The 22901-nt window shown below is 44.2% G+C and overlaps 1 protein-coding gene across 1 annotated transcript; it reads left to right on the forward strand.

The window, feature by feature from the left end:
* The first annotated feature begins 643 nt into the window (after nucleotides 1-643).
* cyldl (cylindromatosis (turban tumor syndrome), like) lies at nucleotides 644-22520 on the forward strand. Its single transcript, XM_088919065.1, has 15 exons — nucleotides 644-778; nucleotides 3534-3996; nucleotides 5994-6281; nucleotides 7140-7212; nucleotides 7910-8112; nucleotides 9261-9420; nucleotides 10182-10323; nucleotides 12550-12660; nucleotides 13192-13283; nucleotides 13416-13482; nucleotides 14751-14883; nucleotides 17730-17838; nucleotides 18487-18605; nucleotides 18905-19115; nucleotides 20107-22520. The coding sequence occupies exons 2-15, from the start codon at nucleotides 3556-3558 to the stop codon at nucleotides 20289-20291; spliced, it is 2334 nt and encodes a 777-aa protein (XP_088775191.1). The 5' UTR covers nucleotides 644-778; nucleotides 3534-3555; the 3' UTR covers nucleotides 20292-22520.
* The last annotated feature ends 381 nt before the right edge of the window (nucleotides 22521-22901 follow it).

Genomic DNA, 22901 nt, shown 5'->3' on the forward strand with positions numbered 1-22901 from the left:
ATACTGCCTGATCTGAGCTCCTTCCATCAACGTAGATTACTGTAAATCATTATGGATTGTGTTTGGTGAGGGTGATAAAACAGCAATATGTGATCTGTGAACGTGCTGCATCTTCGGCTATCTGATGCTCTAGCGCTAAACTGCCTCCAGTCTTCACGGACTACGTGGTATTTTGGTTTTCACTCCTTTTGAGCATTCAGTTAAGTGATTGGACTACTCAGCAAAAGTGAACCAGTTTTTTTTCCTCAAGACGCGATGAAAAGTACATGTCAAGAACTAGAAATGAGCTCTGTTTTAAGACCCACAGTTTTTGATTTAGTGCTTTATTCCACAAGCTTTATCTTAAATGTACAGAATAATTATGAAGGAAGTTGGCGTTCCTGCGTCAAAACGAAACTGAAGGTGTATTCCATGTTGAAAAAAGAAAAAAAACAAACACAACGTTTCGGCTGTGGAGCCTTCTTTTCCTCTCTTCTCAGCATGGAATACACCTTTACCTGTTCCTTTTGCAGCCTACGCATCATGACGCAGCTACCTACTTGAACTAAAACGAAACTTAATTACTGAGCGTAAATCGAGGACCTTGGAACAGCAGAGGGCGCGATACTTTCGTCGAGGCAGCCATGCAGGAGAAAGCGAAAGCAGAGGGCAGGTCAGCGAGCTGTGCGTTGCCACTTCAGCACAGTACGCTTGTCAATAGAGGAGGAAGTTTAGAAAAATAGAAAATCAAATGCGAAAAGACAAACGAAAAGAATCCAGATTTAACAACCTCATCACAGTGAGTCAACAGCTTTCACTTTTTCTAATTTAATGTTAAATCAAATACGTTTCTCTCTTTCGAGATTTGCTGCTTTAATAACGTGATACACGAACACCTTGAAAGGACAGACAGTTTGGTTAAGTTTTGATATTGCGGTAGCGGAAAGAATTATATATCGACAGGATTATATTTATTATATCATGTCTACGTTGTTTATGAAATGTGAGTTTGAAAACCTCTTCGGTTTTACTATTCAGCAAGTTTCGTTTTCTGGATTTATGTGTCGGTCCGTTTATACAGTGTTTTTGCGTGTTTTGATTGAATATTAGCGTACATTAAAAGAAAGGGTGCTGGCGATTGTGTTATTAATGATTAAAAGGCTGGCGTGTTCTGACCTGATCGGATTGCTGTTAGGCTTTAGTAGTGAAGAAAGCAAAAATAAACTTGTTTCAGATAACTGATATACCCGGAACACAGCCGTCTGACTGCAGTGTTGAAGTCCCCTAAAAGAGTTATAGGGTAGTTCCCGGTAAAGGACACGCAGAATATTTAAGCAATAATGAAGGAGAGGAGTTTAACTTGCCGGATTTACTACTTTTACAAATATAGGATATTAAACACAATAATGATGATCATAAAAGTGATAGATTGCTTGAGTAATAACTTTAAAGTGCGATAAAAGCTAATTAATTTACACAATATCTGGATACCTTTGAAAATAAGAACGTAAGAAGGGTTACAAATGAAGGGAGGCCATTTGGTGCATCTGACCCGTTTGGTAGTTAGTAGCTTTTTGATCCCTGGTTTTCTTGGAAAGGAATCGGTTTCTACCACACAGCTGGGTAGTTTGTTTCACACCCCACACCCCTTTAAGTAAAGATGTGCCTCCTCTTCTCAGTTTTACAGTAAATGCACTTCTACAGTTTTCATTTGTGTCCTGTGGTTTGTGTTCCACTGTTTCACGCAAAATGAGCTTGTTGTTTTAATGTCGGGGGAGATGGCATGTTAAAATAAGCTACTTCGACTCCAGTTACAAAGTAGTAACTATTCCTTGCATTTATGAAGTACTTTTCATCCCAAAGAATCTCAAAACACTTTTACCACTTTACCTATAGATGGAGCAGCCATTAAGTCCAGAGTGGGGTTCAGTTGGGACACCCCACTCTTTTGAACAGGGAGATCTTCAATTAGTGTCAGGACCTCAGTTTTATTGTTTCATCGGAAGGACAGCACCCCCTTTAAGCAAAGTGTCCCTGGTAAGAATGGGGGGTGTTGGTTCAGACATTCAGGCTTAAAAGGGAAGAGCTCCTCCTACAAACTTACAGTTTTCCGAGGAGGTGTCCCATCCCAGGTTGACCGGGCCCAGCCTCACTTAGCTTGAAATGTGACAAGGTCAGCCCACAGGGTGATGAATCTGCCGCCGACAGATAACGGATTAGACCTCTGATATTCACAGGGCAGGGCCAGACATGTCTCTGGCCCCTGGATCTTCCCACGGTTCGGTAGAAGGTGTTGATTTTAAAATGGCAGGACTCTGTAGGTGCGTGGTGCTGGTTGGTGGTGATAGCTGTCAAAGACGCTATACTTATACTTGCCATTGACAAAATGGTGTTGTGTAGTTCACTGCTGGAGCAGGGCTGGGGGTTAGAAGGGTGGTTCTTGGGGAGAACCTGTCAGGTTTCTGCCCAGTTCAAGGAGTGTTTTGGAAGAAGAGACAAGTCAATATTCTTGGAGATATGGGCTATCTGGTTATGGATCGTTTCATACTGTATGAAATCAGTGTTGACCTCATCCCTTTTGGTGTTGTTATGTGTGCAGCCAGTGGTGGGTGCAACTCAAAAACAGGAGACATTACAAGGGTCTCAACTAGCCCTGAAAAAGCCATGTGATGGCAGCGAAAGCCGTCATTATCTTGGCTGCTGTAGTACCTGCAAATACCAAATTCCTATATGGAAAATACAATAGTTACAGTGAGGAATCCTTATTCAATAGAGGCAGGTGTGGAATTTTTTTTTCAAGTATTATTTAAAGTAGAACTAATTCTGCAGTTAAGTAAATTACTGGACATTCCCAAGCCTAATGGAACATTTTTCCCACTTCAAGTGGTGCCTTTAAAGAAAGCACAAGGCTCGTTAGTTTCACATTAGTAGTGGTTCAAAAACATTCTCAACAGGAAATGCATCATTTAAGCTGAAAACTGATTGTGATTCAACATGCATCCAGATTCATTTCCTCCTCTCTGCTGTGTTTTGCCTCTTGGTATATCATGGAAATTCTGAAGTAAAATTGAATATTTTTCCAAATGCATTATTTGGCACGTGCCCCCCAAAGTTAAGACATAACCAGAAGAAACGGCACCCTTAACTCAAAGATGGAGACAGGAGATTGTGCCCAATGTGGTTGTAGTTCCTTTTCCTACCTTGTCATTAATGTGTTTGTTGGTTCTGGCAGTTTTTCCCCAGTGTTTTTACATGTATTCCTTTTCTGGTTGTATGACTGCTGTATCCCCTTCTATTGCACTGACAGTGCTTATCATGGACAAAATCATAAATATTTTGGTTTATTGTAAGCGGGCACACTGGTTTAGTGCCAGCTATGATTGCAGCTGGATCATATTAGAGTGGGCATACATTTTCTGGAAAGAAACACTGAGTCTTCTTGTAAACCGGTTTGACCCACAGCTCTCTGTGTTGTGTCCGGGCTACCAGTCAAGCTGGCGGTTAATCATTGCCGTGATGACGGAAATCATTGCTTTCTGTTCCCTTTCTGTCAGGCGGAAACAGGCCACCACAGCCATGGACTCCAAAGGGAAGTACCTGTACTTCATCTGTGTGGAGAAGACCCATTATTCATTCACTCCGGGCAGCATATGTTACATTGAGGAAAGACGGTATCTGGAAAAGTTTAAGAATGATTCAAACCCAGAGCATCTGCCTGTAATGGCGATGGGAAGCATGGCAAGTAATAATGTGAAGGTGACAGCGCTCCAGCACCTGTCCGAAACAGAAGCGGGGCTGCTCCAGGCAATCGGAGAAGACACCCAGCGGCTGCGCTACTTCCTGCAGAGGGGCGAGCTGGACAGCGCGCTGGCCCTCAAGATTGACACCCCTGTCTCTGTGGAGATCCGATCGGAATGGTGCCAGGGTGTCCTCCGCTACATTGGTAGCATCACATCCAGCCCTGCGTTGTACACCTCTCACAAGCTGCCAGGGATTTTCTTTGGGATCGAGTTACAGGTGGGTGTTTGGAACATCATACTACAGATGGCAGGGGCCTTGGCTGAACCTGCTCTTATCGTCCCTCTCTGCCTCCCTGTCTGTGAAGTTCGGCACTTAAAAGGAGACCAGTTTCCAGCCCCCCCAGCATGTAAACACGCAGGAAAAACAAGCCATTTGGCTCCTCTTATTTTAACATGATTTTGAGCTATATATCCTAACATTGTTTGTTATTTTATTGCTTCCTCAGTTAAACTACTAAGTCTTTTTCATAAGCAGTTTCCTGTGACTCTGTTGCCTGTCTTGTATTTATAATGAGCGTTTTTGCTACCTGTAATTCTCTGCACTCTGTGTTAAGTGTTAAGTGTCATGTACCAGGTGTTTGGCCAGTCTTGATAGTTATCTAAAGCTTTCTGGATTTCTTTTATTGCTTCTACAAGTGTATGCCACTCCTCTTACAGATAAATGGTAAACTTGATTAGTTTACTAACTTAACCAGAAGCTACTAGATCACTGAGTATGAAAACAGTTTTCATAGACTACTAATATTTTATATGCAGCTGCCTATGTCCCTGTTGTATTTTACCTCAGCGCAGTAACACAAAATAGTTCCCTGTGCTGAAAGAAGCCACAGCTGTGGCACTAACATTGTGCTGTATGCTTACTGTATTTGTAAAAAAAATGTAGTTGGAGTGTCAGAACTACTTTCATTAATCGATATCTAACAATATATATCTACAATATCAATATCTACCAATATTGAAACAAAAAGTTTAAGAAGTTCCAGTTCTGGTTTGATTTATAGTGGAGACTTGATGACACCATTCCGAGCTTTTAGTGCTGTGCTCTTACACTTTGCTGTGTAAAAGTCTCTATATAACATTGTTATGCTATTTGTAGTTAGTTTCTTCTTATTTATGTCAAAACTCAATTCTGTGGTGATATTCTATTGAAAATATAGCAATTCTATGTTAAATTAATAGTTTATCCTGATAGAACTGTATTTCATGATGCAAAAAGTAGATTTTTAGCATTATGAATGTAAAGAGAGGACCAAATTATTTTAATAATGGTTAACGCTGACAATGGGTTGATTAGATTTGATTGGTAAATGTGATAGTTTTGCTGTTACAACACAGCATATATAACTGTTGTTGCTGTGATCTAATTCTTGATTGTGATCAATGTGTATTACAGATTGTTGAGTGATAAGGGTAGTTTTTTTACATCCAAACTAAGCTGTATAAGTGGGTATTAAAGTTCTTATAATTGTAGAAAAAAACTAGTAAAGGCCTTAAAGCAATTAGCTATGCTTCGAAAATACATAATTGTAATTCCTGGTTGTGTCTGATACATTTACACAGAAGTGTATTTATAAAGCTAATGGCAAAAAATCACTTTGGCATCTGGTGTCCATTTCTCTATGACAGCTTTTTGTCATCCTACACTGCATTAACTTGCTTTCATATGCAGCTCCTTTTGGTGTGTAAGAAAAAAACCAATACATTCATCCAGTTCATGGTCAGGGAGGGACAGAAGCCTGTCTTGGCAAGCAACAGGCACAAGGCAGGATACACCCTGGATGGGATGCCAGTCTGTCACTGGGTAGACACAAATACACTCACACCAGGGCCAGTTTTCCCAGAAGCCAATTTACCTCCCAGTATGTGTTTAGACTGTAGGAGGAAACCCATGTGAGCACAGGGAGAGCAAACCCTGTCTGGTATTGAACCCGGGACCCCAGTGCTGCAAGGTAGCAACGCTAACCACTATGCCACTGTGCAGCCCCTAAAAACAGTGCATAGAATTTATTCAAATAAAAGATTCATACAATATGTTTGTATGTGCAGTCACAGCACTGTGCTACAGCATCAAGGTATCCTTGGAAATGGAACACAGCATTGCTATGTGTAGCTGCTCGTACATGAGTGGTTTTCCCATCGTGAGACAGCTTGAAGTGTATCATGGCACTAAGTGTTTTGAAAGGATGGTCCTGTGTGCTTGTTTCCCCTCTGCAGGGAAACGACAAAGGAAAGGGCGAGTATGATGGGACATACATGAGCAGAACATTTTTCTGCTGCGAGAAGAACTGTGGCATCTTTGCCCCCTTTAACCGCGTGAGACCTGCTCGATCCCGAACCAGCCGGCCCCAGCCCCTGACCTCCTGGAAGCCTCCTGCTGCTTCAACCGAGCCTCTGAACCCTGGCGACAGAGTGCAGGTCTTCCTAGCAGACAACTCATTCCGGCAGGGCGTGGTGATTGCACTGAAGAAAGAGGAGGCTGGGATGTGTGCCGTCATCGCCATGGTGAGCCCCCGTCTTCCCTCTGCCCCACTGTGAGCCAGTCACAGTACAGTAGCTCAGAATACGTTTATAGGATCAAGCAGGCGGTGGTCTGTACATGTGTAATACTTAGTTTTTCTTCACAAAAGGAGAGGAGGTGTATCATTTTATTAATCCTGCTCTGGTTTGACATAGAAACCGTCAAAATTCGTAGAATAATATAGACAAGTCTGGCTACTGGGTATATTTTAACAATGCCTTGAACTGACATTGACAGTCAATCTCATAGCAGAGCGCTATGTACAAAAAGTCAAGAAGTACTTCCTGTGTGGAACATAACTAACAATACAATGCAAGCTGAGTTGCGTTCCAGGTCCCCATTAACCTGGTCGCTTGGCATTGGAGGACATCCTACTTCTTTAACAAAATAAACTTTATTCGCACAATGTATACCAGTCTTACAAAGCGTGCATCTCACATCTCAACATAACGTAAAATCTCTACCAAATTCTAAAAAAATTGTTGTGCAGAGAGGTTTCCTGTCTTCATAGGCTGTCCCTGCACTGTTGTTGCCCCTGGGGTGTGATCTATGAAGGAGCAGGTTACCAAAGCGTGAGAGCACACTGAGTGTATGTGGAAGGCAGTGGGGAGAGATACAGGAGAAACAAGGTGCCAGTCACTTAGTGCGTACTAAGACTGATATCACACGGGTAGAACAGGGCAACAGAAGGGGTCATGGACACACTCCCTGAGTGCAGTACTTTTCAGCGTAGGAAGTAAAACGGCTGCAGAACAGTCGGCCCTGTTCCAGGTTTCAGTTGCTAGCACAGGACAGAGTTTAATGGAGTCTTGCTGTGGCTCAGCGCTGTGTGTCTCTTGTAGAGAGGGGAGAAGCAGGAGCAGCTGACTGTGCCGTTGGAGTGCGCCATGAAGCAGGAGCTGCTGTCTCCACCAGGTGGGTGTAAGAGAGGGGTGTGGAGGAGCTGGCTCTCTTACTCCTGATCAGCAGGAACTCTTGAACTGTTGTGGAGAAGGAGTGACTCTGACTATCCATGTCTCTACGGAGGCAGAAACTGTCAAGAACTTTAAAGCTCTTTTGAAATTCAAAGCCTGTTTGGATTTTTCAAAAGGGAATTTGCATACTTGAAGTTGGATAATGTTAACAAATGCATATTCATTTAAACAAGTTTTATGTTTAACTAATAAGAGACGCATGACTGCACTAGCTAATGAGTAAATGAGGCACATGTTGGATCTTCAGTACATTGAACTGTGAAAGTTAACACATTTGTAAATGAATTCTGATCATTTTAAGTGGTGTTTTAAAATCACAGTTTGAGTGTGTGTTATGGTATTAAAACACTTCATAAGTACATTTCGCCAGCTTCATGGTATTCGAATCAACTGAAGCTACAGCACTGAAAAAAACAGTATGGTACTCCTACTTTGTTTTTGTTATATTAATCCAGAAACAACCCTGAAGTGGCTCACTGATCACAGTATATTTTATTGGAGCATTTTCCCTCAGAGGTATTTTTTGTATCGGATGTATCGATGAAGTAACATGTAATTAACATTGTAATTTGAATTGTATTGGTTCCTTTAGTCAAATCTCCCTTTGACATGCTGTCCATCTCTCGCATCTGCCTCAGCGTCTCTTCCATTAGAGGCTGATATGGACTGGCAGGACTCTGTTAGCTCGGTATGGTCTCTGGACGGCGATGAGAAGCACCTTTCCCTCAGCCTGAACTCAGTGGTGGAGGTCAGCCTGTCTGAGGGGCGGACGGTGTATGGAACAGTGCGCTGGATTGGACGTCTGCCTGACTCGGAAGGAATCAGAGTGGGGCTGGAGCTGGTAACTACGACCGGAGCCACAAGCATTAGCTGATTGCTGCCTTTCTCCGGGAGGACTGTAATAAGTGATGAAGTGGACATGAAGTTTGAGTACTTTGAGAAACTGTAGGGAACATGGTTACTTTTAACCCAGTTCAATTCTGGGAAACATCAGGAGTTCTCAAATGATGTTCTCAAAAACATCAACTGGAGTACTCAAATGGCATTTACAGATCAGGTGACCATGAAGATCAGATGTAATATTTAGGAATCTTGATGTATGAGCTCTTCCCAATTGATCCTCGACTAGTTCCCCCATTTTGAAGTAATCCAATCAATCTCTCATCACGACTCTCTCCGTGTTCTGTCTTTCCTCCTGGACTGCCTCTCCCAGTATCTTCATTCCTTGCCTCTTCAGTATCTTCATTAGCAGCCATATCACCCTGCAACTCACAACTGGCAACCCACTGAAGCTAAGCAGGTGTGAGCCTGGTCAGTACCTGGATGGGAGACCTCCTGGGAAAAACTAAGGTTGCTGCTGGAAGAGGTGTTAGTGGGGCTAGCAGGGGGCGCTCACCCTGCGGTCCATGTGGGTCCTAATGCCCCAGTATAGTGACGGGACACTATACTGTAAACAAGCGCCGTCCTTCGGATGAGACGTAAAACCGAGGTCCTGACTCTCTGTGGTCATTAAAAATCCCAGGGCGTTTCTCGAAAAGAGTAGGGGTGTAACCCCGGCGTCCTGGCCAAATTTCCCATTGGCCCTTAACAGTCATGGCCTCCTAATAATCCCCCTCTATGAATTGGCTTCATTACTCTGCTCTCCTCCCCACTGATAGCTAATGTGTGGTGAGCGTTCTGGCGCACTATGGCTGCCGTTGCATCATCCAGGTGGATGCTGCACATTGGTGGTGGTGGAGGGGAGTCCCCATTACCTGTAAAGCGCTTTGAGTGGAGTGTCCAGAAAAGCGCTATATAAGTGTAAGCAATTATTATTATTATTATTCCCTCGATACACCCTTCGCCTCCCGTCTTTCCTCTCACCTTCTGGCCTGTGCCTTCTTCTCTCTCCTCCTCCTCTTGCCTTTATTCCCCAGAGGTTTTGCCTGAATGAATGAGGCCCGAAACAGCCAGCCACAGTGTCTCAGTGTGTCTGCTGTGTCCCGGCAGGAGGAAGATAAAGGCGTCAGTGACGGGACGTTTAAAGGGCGCCGCCTGTTCCAGTGCCCGCCCAAGAGAGGACTGTTTGTCAGACAGTCGTCCTGTCGTCCAGACTCTCGCTTCCAGCCACCAGGGAAGAGAGATGGCAAAGCCTCAGGGTGGCACACAGGTCAGAATCTCCATTGCTTCCCTTCTCGCCTCTGCCAGCATTCACTGAGGTCCTTCTGACTCTCAACACCATTAAACCCGTAATGGATCCAAAAAGGTTGCTCACACTTGGGCAGCAAATCTTTGACTACGTTTTTTCCTCTCTTGAAACAAACAACGCATATTTCAGGATTTTGGAAGAAAAATTTCCCAGGCTACAAGCCTACGTCAGGCTTCTGCCTTTTGATGGTACAGTCGTTTTCAGTGCCAGTAGCTGGATTTCATGAAGGTCTTCTGGGAGGGGCATAGCTTGGAAGTCAGTCCCCCAGGCTGTGTGGCATCACTGGGCAACACAGTGTTTGGATTTACACAGCTCTAGCACATACACATAAGCAACACGTCAGCCCTGGTGGAAGTGCCTGTTTCTTTCTTCTTTCTGTGTGTTACTCATAAAATGCAAGCATGCCTCAAGGGAAAAAGTTTAAAGTAACTTTTTTTCTGAATTGTATTACCTCTGTAAATGAATTATGTGACCTACAGTCTCCTTAACAGAAAGAGTTTATTTTACCATATGTTCACAATCATTCATCAAGAGCAAAGCATGCTGTCCTGGTAGTTGTTCTGGGGTATTAGATGGAGTACTCACCGGCAGAGGATTAAGGACACTGAAACCTGGACTGAAATCTTTTTGATTCTGCTGGTGTGTGCTGATGCGGATGGTACTGAACTGGGGGCGTGGGCGTTATGGGCAGTGTGTGAGCAGGTGCACTCTGTGTGTTGCAGTGCAGGGGTCTGCGAACAGCCATGCAGTGCCAAGCACTGTCGCCCCTCTGTGGGGAGACCAGGCAGTGCAGGTGCTGTCAGGCCAGATGAAAGGGATCCAGGGACACTGTAACTCCTGCTACATGGACGCCACTCTTTTCAGGTCAGGAAATTTCTTTAGCTTTATTTTCATAATTCACTTTTCGTACATTACCAACTGCTTCACAGGGAGACCTTGGTAACAGAGGTAAAGCGCAGATGAATATTTATTGGAGAAATAAACATCATATGTTTAGACTTTGTTTTTAAACCTTTTTACTTTAGGTATGCTCAAAAATAAAAAAATATGGGTGTTTTCTTTTCATCTAAACATTCTTTGTTCAATCCTGTTGTCCAATACGCATCTTAAAATCGCAAGTTCTAACAAACATGTTACATGTATTTCATTCATTAGCCCACCTATGGCATCAGGCGATCAGGAGTGTTGAAGTGTTTGGGGAACAAGTGATTTAATTTTGTGTCGTTAGCAAGGGACACATCTACCGTTTGTAAGGCACTGTGAAGGGTGCAGTATATACTGCACGCCTCAGCAACAGGCATGTCGGGAGATTTCTCATTCCCCCTTGTACTGCCAACACGGAGCAGATCAATAAGGCGAATTCCAAACCTGACGTGTACAAAATGTCCTAATGATCCCCGGGTTTTAGAAAAACTGTACTACAAAGACATGATTTACCTGTTTTGTTCAAAACGGAGTGATTTGAGGCATTGGCTTTTTTTTTTAGGAACTTTAAATGTTTTACTTTTGTAATTTGTATGCTGTTGTAGTGTGCTCTCACAAAGCACCAGTTCTGTAGGGTTCTGGGCATTTACTGGGACAATTATTAATTGTAGCAGTAAGTCACAAAATGATTCTTTTAATGGCTTTAGAATCCAACCATGCGATATAACTCAAACAACGCACACACACAGGTACTAACACACGAGGATACATTTATTAATACATAGAATATGCATGTAAACCTAACAGATCTTATCGTGAGGGTTATCAGAATACAAAAGATATATATTCAGTCAGTTACGAAGAGTTACATATATTAAGAGGACATACGTTCGGTATATCATTCATTTAGACCGTTTCGTAATTGAACTTGGTTACAACTTCTACATTAGATACTCAAAACAAGTACATAACTCTTAGGAATTAAATTGATATCAACTGGTTGGGATAACAATTGAATTCTCGAGCTGTAATGCAGTGAAGTTGAATACTCATCCAATCTCTGGGGATTCAGATCTCCTGCGGGCTCTCTGGCTCCGTGCCAGGCTGTGCTGTCCAGCTTGCGACGGTGCGCTGCTGATGCTCACTGAAGACCGGCTAGTTAGTGTTGGCTTTAACTAGCACAGTTTGTGCACAGGAGAAAAGATAACTGTGGGTCCCAGCAGGTCAGGAAGAAGACCGGTTTGTTCCTGATGAAGCGCTAGTTCTGAATAATGATTCAGCTGTCCACAGTTCCGACCTGTTCACGAGGCTTGCTGCTGGTGCTAACCTCGGGTGGATCATCTGGTTACTCTCTGGCAACCTCCGCTCTCGACTCTTAGAACAAAGGAAAGTTCTGGCACTCGGACACACTGGCCGTTCCGTGGTTGTCCGGGCTGAGTCTCAGGATGGTCAGGAGGCGCGCTGCGAGAATGTCCTGCCTTTGGGAGCCTTTCTGCTCCTGGGCTGTCCTGCCCTGGAACTGTCTCCCACCCCTGGAATTCTCCTTAGAATTTCTCCTTTGAATAGTCTCCCAGGCCCTCTGTGTTGCCTGTTTTTACCTGGAGGAACTTCAGCTCGTTCATTGGCTGAAAGTTTCATGGGCATCAGAGACCCACGTGGGTTACTCGGCCCTACCAGTTCCTGATTGGCTGATGATGAGTAACCATGCCCTCTGACCTTGGGGTTGTAAACCACTTGGATGAGGCTCTCCCTTGGAATCTTGCAGACTTTTAGGCACCAGTGGATGACGATTGATCATGATAGCCAGGCTTAGCTAAGTGCATCCCCATTTGGGAGCTGTCTCTTATCAAAAGAAAACATCTTTAAATCAGCCTGCATGAATAGCTTCTCTGTAGCTGCACCACAGAGATGAAGAGAGAGATGGGGCCTCATTTGGGAAAGCACAGCAACACTTAATTCTGTCTTATTAAAAAGCCTCGCCGCTACACTGTTTAAAAATATTCATCAGAAAAGGGCATGTTCTCTTTCATGATAGATTTAGGCCTTAAAAGATGAGACAGTTTACACCTCATGTCTTGGAGCCTGTGCTAGTTAAACTGATGTCTCTCTTTTGCTGCTCCGGCTGTTTCAGTAGTAGCCCAGTAACAGCCTGTCTCTCTCCCCCAGCCTGTTCTCCTGCTCCTCTGTGCTGGACTCCCTGCTGTTTAAGTCTGCCCAGCCGAGTGATGCGCTCATCCAGGCTACACTGCTGAGAGAGATTGTTAACCCACTCCGCATGTGAGTCCCTGTTTTCCAGCCCGCTCCTGCTCCGCTGCAGCTGGCGAGATTAGCACGCAGCCATGTCCTGCTGTTTTCAGGGAGTCTGTACTTCAGTCTTCTCCTCAAGGCCTCCTTTACAACTGTCCCTTGCTGAATATGCCTGCTGTAGGAGCTGTGAGTCGGCTTCTGTCCTGTGATTGTACCTCTGGTCCCCAGACAGATTTGTAAACACCTGAAAGGATAAATACTGTATGCTAAGAACTTCATACAGATACTTGTGACAGAGAAGAAAGAAATAAATACAGAGTTGTCTGATTCCCATGTCACTTGTTGTTGTCACATACTGAAAGGCCCATGATCAGTAATACCGTGCCTTTCAAAAGTCTACACACTCGTACCACATTATGTGAAATCAAGACACGTGTAATCAGAATTTATTTTACCCGTATGTAGACATTGAAATAAATCAGAAATAAATTTTCATCTAATGTTCTTGATTTCAGATTGTTATGCCCCAAAATGTGTTGAATGTTGTGTTGTGTTGTGCAGTGAGGGCTATGTGGAGGCCAGCAGCGTGATGAAACTCCGGAAGCAGCTGATGGAAGGCGGGCACTGTGCCAGCTTCACCACTGACGAGAAAGGTATCCCTGACCTTGTTTGGCCATAATATGGGGCCATTCACATCTGAGCACATTTTCATGTTGGATAATACAATCTGAATAAGCTATTTTTTCCAATGTGAAGCCATATTAAGGCACTCTGTCTGGCTGCAGATCCTGAGGAGTTCCTGAACCTCGTCATGCACCACATCCTGGCCCTGGACCCCCTGCTCAAGCTGAAGTAAGACCAGCACCTGCCACCCCCACCCTCGAGCCATAAGCGCACCAACAGGAGGGCTTTCTGAGGACCAGTCAGGACCAGCAAATTTGCAATTTTTTCCTCGTTTCTTTGCAATCTCTCCCTAAATCTGCATCTTCCAAATGGAAGGAACTCCACAAAGTTTGGGCAGGGAAGCCTGTTTTAATATGGCAACTTTGGCCATGCAGTCTATCTGTGTGCTAGAGAGCTGATATTCTCACAAGTCAAGGGATTTACTGAATTATATTTTACCATGCTGTGAGCCATCTTTACAATGGGTTACCCTTATAGACATGTTCTGGGCCCAAGACTGCTTGCAATAAACAGCTCACTAATTTTAATACACAGAGTATTTATTTTGAATACAGTACCTTTCCTTAAGTACTGTATTAAAGTGTATTTAAGTGATTTTTATGCAACACTTTAATACTCAAGTGGTATGGCGGTGTAATGCTGATTGCTGCCTCACAGCGCTGGGGTCCTGGGTTCAAATCCGGACCAGAGGTACTGTACTATCTGTGCGGAGTTTGTGTGTTCTCCTCATGTGTGCTCCACATCCTCTGGTTTCCTTCTGCAGTCCAAAGACATACTGGTTGGTTAATTGGCTTCTGTGAAGACGGCCCTGGTGTGAGTGAGTGTGTGTGTGTGTGTGTGTGTGTGTCTGTGTCTGTGTGTGCTCTGTGTTGGACTGGCGCCCCGTCCAGGATGTCTCCTGCCTTGTGCCTCTTGCTTGCTGGGATAGGCTCCAGCTCCCCTGCGAATTGGAAGAAGCGGTTATAAAAAGGATACTCAATTAACACATAAGGAGTGAACTAAGGTGGAATTTACTCCACACCTATCCACTGTCCTGAGCGGAGGCACAGTTGTCGTTTCTGCAGACTGTCTGAAAGAACAGTCCAGGTCTCTAGTTCTCGGTCTTTGGGTGTGAAGAGGTGAAGTCTCAAGAGAGGTCCTGCATTGTTCATATCAACAAAGTGTTTTTGCTTTTCTCTATGTGTTGCATTCAAAATGATGGTATTATCACAGAGTTGTGCAGAAAAGAAAACATAGTAAGTTCATAGTGGAATACAGAAAGCATTTTGAACACCAGGTAATTGCAATTAAGATACGGTGTAATTACAGTGCAGGCTTATATGGTGACGATTTTAAGGGTAGTGAGATTCTAGGAGCTGTTTGGCAAGTGCACAAAACATAACGCAGCACAAGCTAGGTGTTCTTCAACATTTTTTTTTGTTTTTCTTCTTTGGTAGGACTGCAGAGCAGAAAGTGCAGGATGGGTACTGCTACCAGATCTTCATTGACCAGAACAACAGCCTGGCACTGCCCACAGTCCAGCAGCTGCTGGAGCACTCCTTCCACAGTGCCCTACTGAGACTGGCAGAGGTGAGGGGCCTGGGCAGACGTGGGCAAGGGACAGGGCCTGCTGGCCTGCCTCTCTGGGGAAAAAAAACATGTTCGCTTCAACTAGCAAAGCAAACGTCTTGTGCAGTTTTTTCAGAGCTCATGTGGAATGGAAAGGGCAAGACAGTGCAGCTTTCCAGGGGGCAAAACATCAAACTCCACTGCTGGTGTGTAAGCTGTCCAACACCATGGATAGGACATCAGTCCATCGCAGGGCACACACATTAACACAGGCATGTGGGAGGCAGCTTAGGGATGTCTGCTAACCTGGAAAGCATGGCTTGGGACTGTTGGAGAAGAGAGGAGTGCCAGGAGAAAAACCCAAGCAAACTCCACACAGTTAGATTTGATAAAGATCTTCTTCTGTGTTCAGAGCTGTATTTCAGGGGAATTACACTTAGCAGCAGATTGTTTGTGGATCATAAAAAGCAGTGTTTATATACAGTAGGCATGTTCTATAGATGTCCTCTAGAGGGCAAAGTACAGTTATTTGACAGTGCTCTTTTATCTACCATTGACACCTTTGCTCCTTTAAAAACTCGAACCATCTTCTTCTCTCGCCCTGCCCCCTGGTACAACGACCATCTGCGATCTATGAAGGCAGCCTCCGGCAAACTTGAGCGCAAGTGGCTTCTTTCTGGTCTAAATGTACATTATCAGGCTTGGAGAGATTACTTGTCTGAATATAAGGTTACAATAGAGTCTGCTAGATTCACCTACTTCTCTCACATCATTGAAAATCACTATAACAACCCCAGACATCTTTTCTACAGCTTACTAAAGCCAGACTGCCCCACCACATCAACTGCCTCATCACAACTTTGCAACACATTCTTAGATTTCTTTAGCTCCAAGATCGACAACATCCGGCATCACATTCTCTCCACTACGCATATCACTTCCATACCTCCTCCCTCCTTATCCAACTTTTCTGGTTCCCTTCTCTCCAGCTTCTCAACATCCCTCAATAAACTAGTTACACACATGAAACCCACCACATCTATTTTAGATCCCATTCCCACCACTTTATTTCAGTCCTGTTTCTCTTCTCTCTGTCCCATTGTCCTCAATATTATAAATGAATCCTTACCAACGGTCCTCAAAACTGCTGCCATTACCCCCGTGCCAAAAAAGCCTCACATGGCTCTCAACAATCTTAACAATTTTCACCCCATCTCCAACTTACCCTTTCTTGCAAAAATTCTAGAACGTGCTGTCACATTCCAGTTACATAACCACCTCATGACAAATAACCTTTTCGAACCCCTCCAATCTGGCTTCCTTCAACTTCACAGCACAGAAACTGCCCTGATCAAAGTCACTAACGATCTTCTAATAGCTCCTGATTATGATTCTCTTTCTGTACTCATCCTTCATGATCTCAGTGCTGTTGACACTGTTGACCATGACATCTTACTTTCTCGTCTTGAGACTGTGTTTGGAGTTTCTGACACTGCTCTGAAATGGTTCAAGTCTTACCTCACTGATCGCTGTCACTTTGTCTCTCTTAATGGGTATAGGTCTGAAATTGTTCTGGTGTTCCTTAGGGCTCAATACTGGGCCCCTTGCTCTTCAGCATTTACATGTTTCCACTTGGTCAGCTTTTAAGATCACATGGCCTCAGCTATTATTTCTTACTCAGATATACATCCATACCAAACCTGACACTGATGTGGCTGTCTCTATTCTATCTAATTGCATCTCTGACATAAAAACTTGGATGACTTCATCCTAACTGTGACAAGACTGAAGTCGTGCTAATTGGCACCCCCCATCAACTTCGTAAAGCCAATCCTGTAACCCTATCTGTAGATGGTTCTGTATTTGAGCTTCAGTCTAAATTGAAAAACCTTGGGGCGATATTCGATTCTGGCTTAAAATTCGACCCACATGTGCAGCATATTTTGTCAAAACATCTTTTTTTCACCTCAGAAATATTGCTAGACTGTGCCCTATGCTATCACTAACTATGGCTGAAAAGGTGTTCTCTCGGATGGACTACTGTAATGCTCTGCTCGCTGGGGTATCTAAATCTACTTTGAACAAACTGCAGTATGTCCAGAATTCAGCAGCCAGAATCCTGACCAGGTCTAGTGCAAGTGATCACATTACTCCTATCCTGGAGTCCTTGCACTGGCTTCCTGTCAAATTCCATGTGGACTTTAAAATCCTCATGCTCACCTATAAGGCTGTGCATGGCTTGGCACCTCAGTACCTGTCTGAACTATTATCGCCTTACTCCCCACCTCGCAACCTTCGATCTTCTAATTCTGGTCTCCTTACTGTCCCCCAAGCCCGTCTACATTGTATGGGTGACAGGGCCTTCTCCTATTATGCCCCCAAGAAGTCACCTTCTCTAAACTCCTTCAAATTCACACTCAAAACCTTTTTCTTTAGAAGAGCCTTTACTTAACTGGTTCCATTCTTCACCCCTCTGGTTTTCCTAGTACCACCATCCACGGTCTCCTCTCTGCATTGTAATTGTGCTTTATCTTGTGTATTCTTTTTATTTATTGTTGTTCTCATTCTGCAAAGCGCTTTGAGAAGCCACCTTTAAAGGCGCTATATAAAATAGTTTTTTATTATTATTATTATTACGTTAACACTTGCGGTTAGTGGCTACCCAGTACATGACCTGAAAATTTAAAAAATAAAAAAATATATTTAGATTTCTGTCATGTGCTGCCTGAATTGAAAAGGTTAAAGTTGCTAGGATTTAGCTCCAGACCTGAGATTAAGCCAAGTCACAGCATTGTGTGGTGTGCTGAGTCAGTGTGTGTAGTATTATCATTTATCATTGATAATATTTATCTCTGTCCTCTCCCCAGGTACCTTCCTGTCTGATTCTCCAGATGCCAAGATTTGGGAAGAAGTTCAAACTGTTTGACAAGATAATCCCATCCCTTGAGCTGGATATCACTGACCTTTTGTCTGACAGTGAGTGTAAGACAGTGCAGTGTTGGCACACTGACAGATAGAGCGCAGTTCTGATATCAAAGTGGTGATCAGAGTCTTCAGTCCTCTAGGACTCCTTTCTATGAGCAGCTCAACAAGACCTACAGGTTTCCTTATCCAAGTATTTTGATCATTTTTATAAATAAAGCCTGAAGTGAAATGCATATCAAACGATCATATGGCACATGATAGTTGCCTATCCCTACTCTAGAGTTTAAGAAAGGCCCAGCTTCCACACCTTCTCTGTAATCTGTCTTGCAGTTCTTCTTGCTAGTATTATGGGTACATTACAATGTACTCTTGTGTGTGTTAAAGTGCTACTTTGTCACAGTGCTGATGTACAGTAAGCATGTGTGTCGCTGTTCTGTGCTCTGTGTGTCGCAGTGCTGATGTATGCGTGTGTGTTGCTGTTCTGTGCTCTGTGTGTGTCGCAGTGCTGATGTATGCCTGTGTGTCGCTGTTCTGTGCTCTGTGTGTGTCGCAGTGCTGATGTATGCCTGTGTGTCGCTGTTCTGTGCTCTGTGTGTGTGTCGCAGTGCTGATGTATGCGTGTGTGTGTCGCAGTGCTGATGTATATGTGCGTGTCCCTGTTCTGTGCTCTGTGTGTATTGACAGTGCTGTCTGTTGCAGGTCCACAGGAGTGCGTGCTGTGTGGGGAGCTGGCCATAGTGGAGTGTGCAGAGTGCTTCAGAGATGCCACCTTCAGCAACACGGGGTTCAAGCAGTTCTGCTACACCTGCTCTAAGCAGGTACGCTGGGTCATTACTCTATCTAGTCAGCGGCCATGTCAGCCCTGTGACCTTGAACAGCGTTGTGCCTTCTGAAGTGAACTTAAGGTTCTAAACTAGGATGTGTCCCTTTAACTGTGTAATGTCAGGAGTTTAGATTGGGTTTGTTCATATTTTTGTTAAGTATATACATATAGGTTCTTGAATTCCTCAGTTCTGAGCAGGTGGGTATTTGAAAGTAGAATGTGAAAGTAAGTGACTTGGTCCTGGCTGTATCTTGATAAAACTCACCTGTTTCTCCCTTCTCCCCTTCTCACCAGGTCCACTCTCTGCCTCGGCGACGGAAGCACGTACCCTCTGCTCTGCAGCTCCCCGAGGGGTACACCACAGGAAAGTACCTGCGCCCCCCCAGGGAACAGCTGGAGCTGTTCGCTGTGCTCTGTATAGAGACCAGCCATTACGTCTCCTTCGTCAAGTATGGGCCCAGCAGCCAGGACTGGATCTTCTTTGACAGCATGGCAGACCGATACGGTGAGGAGGGTGGGGGCAAGTGAGGAGAGGGTTATTTTATTGTTGTGTTTTTAAATCTCTGCTTGAATCTGAATCGGTAGGATTTCACAGAAGGTTCTAAAGAAGATCTCAGCCTGTGTCTAATAGAACACCTACAGCAGGTCCTCATATGCTTATTTGGAGAAGTCTGTAGAAGAAGAAAGCACACTTAGCATAAAGTTGCCCCAAACTTTACAGGCATTCACCCCAGGGTATATTGTACAGCAGGAGAAACGGAGTTATTCAAATCCATCACAATCCGAAACCCTCTTTCTTCGCATGAAGCACATACTGTAACTCGGTGAGCCACTAGTGATCATTGCAGTGATTCCGAATTGGCACATTCCCAAACTTTAGTCCACCGATCCCTGGTGATCGGCAAAAGCTACAGGGGTCTGCAGGAAAGACAAATGTGGAATCGGATTTAAGGCTGAAACCGTCAGCAATTCAGTGTGACAACCTGTCTTTGAAGTCAGCAGAGCAGCACCAGTCTCCTTATTAATTGACTCCCCATTCACAAGGCACTGCACTGCTTCAAAATCCATTTCTCAAGGTGATGAATAAGAGTTTAACCTGATGTTAAAGTTGGTCTAATAAAGTGTTTATTGAGTTCAGCTTATATGTAATTATGTTAGATTTCCCCACCTAGAGGAGTGTAAAAACAGGAGGGTGTGATGGTTTGAGAAATTGAAAGGACTTCCCACACTTGAAAAGACTGGTAACTGCTGAGATAGAGCAAAGACATGGAAAGGAAGAGCTCAAGTTACCTGAGAGAACCTTTGTGGTGTTTATCTTTATTTTGAGGCACTGTAAAATTTCTACATTATCAGCTTTGTGGCAGGTTATCACACCTGCAGTAGCCACACCGTCCTGCTGTGGACCTGTAGTATTCCACAGTCGATCGCTCACTGTTTGCTGTTTCTTTCTGTCCTTGTTGTGTGCGTCTCTCCTGCATGTGTCCACTGATCCTCAGGGGATGAAGACGGGTACAATATCCCAGCAGTGCAGCTGTGCCCGGAGGTGGGGCGGTACCTGGAGATGCCACTGGGGGAGCTGGCAGCGGTGTGCCCCCGTGACATGGAGGGCGTTGCCAAGCGCCTCTTCTGCGACGCTTACATGTACCTCTACCAGAGTCCCAGCATGGCCCTGTACCGCTGAGGGGAACTGTGCCTCTCACAGGAACAGACACATGGCTCCCTCATCAACAGGGCGGCACATACCGCCTACCAGTCTCTGAGTCCTGAGAGACCCATCAGACAAAGATGAGGCACCAACACCCCTGCTGCTGGCCGGCTGGGGGTGTCACACATACTCTCTAGTGCCCCCTGGTGGTCATTGAGGAAACAACACCTCCGGGGCAGGATATAATGCAAGCCAGGATGGGCAATAGAGTTCACTGCCCCAACCTGGACAGCAATGCTGCTCTGCTGGCAGACTCGGGAATGTCTGCCACAGTGCCCAGGAACTGCTACACAGCTGGCACTCACTGGCACAGCCTGGAATAGGGGACACAGCCCATATAGGCCTACTGATGCAAAAATACGGTTATTGTTAAACTTAGTTCATTTTACTTGAAAAGAAAACTAGAGGACCAATCATTTTTGTTTTCAAATATATTTTTCATGCTGAACAGACCTCCAGTTTGATTCTTGTGCCAAGTTGTGGTACTAAAAAGTACAACCAGTCAGTCAGTTCTACAGTCACAGAAGATCTGTCCCTGCTCTCGCCCCGGGCTTGGTGTCAGCGTTGGGAAAAACAAAGTGAGCAAGTTCAGTTTTCAGCGTCCATTGCATCCAGAATTCACACAAGATTTTCAAAAAATTCCTCATGCTGAAAGTTAATTAGTATACATTACCCTATTGGTTCTATTATATTACTGAAATGTACTGAAACATTACAATGAAAAGCTGTCATAAATTTCTCCGAATGAAACCTGAATCTGGAATGTAATGTGCTGCAGTTTGATGAGTTTTGATGATTAGATCAAAAGTATTTCTTTTTCTTTATAACTGGGGTCACTAATCACAAATCCACTTAAGGGTCTTTTCCATTTCAATGTATAAATGTGCAAATTTATGCACTTGAAGAGGTTATATTTTTCTAAAATACATTTCATGATACTATCAGGTTTTTCCATAAGTGGATTGGCAGGTTTTATGTGCAGATTGACTCAGCAGAATGGGACAGCCTCTCAGTAAAAGCCCCTGGGGCAGGTGTTTCAGTGCGGGGTGAGGCAGGTGAGAAAGAGGGTATGGAGGACAGCAGGGTTGCTGTGAGAAACTGCCTTCAGGAGCTCGGAAGGCGGTGATGAAGCCATCACCTGGAGCTGGGAGGAGTCACCGTGTCCGAAGTTTGACTGGCTGGTGGTCCGCCTGTCGGAGGGTAGCACAGCTGTCCTTAGGCGAGTTCAAGGAGGACAGAATCCTCCTGTAGAGCAGAAGGGCGAAAGCTGGCTTGATCTTGATTTTCAATATGAATACAGACAACTGAAAGCAAGGGCCTCGCCATCTTTCTGGCTTTTTAGGGTTTTAAACAGGACTGGCTTGTGGCAGCCAAGCATTCAAAGTGATCATATCACAATCAAAATTCGTCTGTCAAAGGAAATAGACAAGGCAGTCTGGATATCGGAGATAAAATCCCATTTTATATTATAGTATATTGTACCCACTTAATTTTAGAACCATTTTTTAAAACTTGGCTGTGTAGCAACAACTCCTGTAGTGCCTGGGAGACGAGCTGCAAACTCCACAGGAGGGGGTCCAGTCTCTGAGGTGCTGTTCCCAGGAATTCTGAGACAGCTCTAGCTGACTAATCCCCCATCTTCTGCAAAGTTTGCCCCAATACATTGGGAATCTTGGTCAATGGCCAAGGCTAGAGAGAGCAACATGTAAGTCCTCAAGCTCAATCTGCTCTTCAGAAAAGTGCCTTTTCTAGAAAAGCTAGCCAGGTGCCCAGTTTTGAAACAGTCTAGTCCTGGGTTTTTTCTTCAGTGACATCTCGGTGGAGGGAGAAAAAAATTGCAAGGATACAGTGCTGCCAGTGTCCTTTGCCATTCTGTGTGCTGCTTTGCCTGTTTGCTGTATGTTGCAGCTGGTGAATATGAAGTCTGTCCTTCACCTGTGTGTGCCATAGGGAATAGCACAAGAATGTATCAATTAATGGACATGAAAATTAACTGAGAAATCAGTTCTGTGTGATTCATTTAAAAAAACGTAGAAAAGGTTTAATTTAAGAGGGAAAGTACAAATGGGAGGTCCAACTAGCTCCCCTGTCCAACTTGGTAACTAGGTCTCTGTAAATCAGGGCTATCGTTATAGGACATGAACACAATCAGTTCTTTATTATTTAAAATGTATTCTGACCTCTCATTAAAAAAAAAAAACCTTAGCTGGGTGTTCTCATTTTTTTAAACTCTGCTGTATTAGCACACTTTATTCATGTTTTGAATGATTTCCATAAATATAAACAGGTCTATCTGAACCTTTCTTAAGAAGGAATGAGAACCTGGCCCGTTGCACCAGCCAGAGTGACCAGATACTGTACTGTACATTCTGGAGCATAAGGGAATGTCCTGCACAGACAGGCTGCAGAACTGAACCTTTTTAATCTTGAAGAGTGAAGATTATGGGGGATCTGAATCAAGTATTCAAAAGCCTCAATGAAGTCTCAAAACTGAGAATGAAAGACACTAATTTACCCAAAGGGTTGTGGGAGAATGGAGCAGGCTTCCCAGCCATGTTGTTCAAGCTGATATCCTGGCTTCTTTCA

This window comes from Atractosteus spatula, chromosome 6 (genome assembly GCF_055471065.1).
Source record: "Atractosteus spatula isolate fAtrSpa1 chromosome 6, fAtrSpa1.hap1, whole genome shotgun sequence".
In the NCBI taxonomy this organism is placed as follows: domain Eukaryota; kingdom Metazoa; phylum Chordata; class Actinopteri; order Semionotiformes; family Lepisosteidae; genus Atractosteus; species Atractosteus spatula.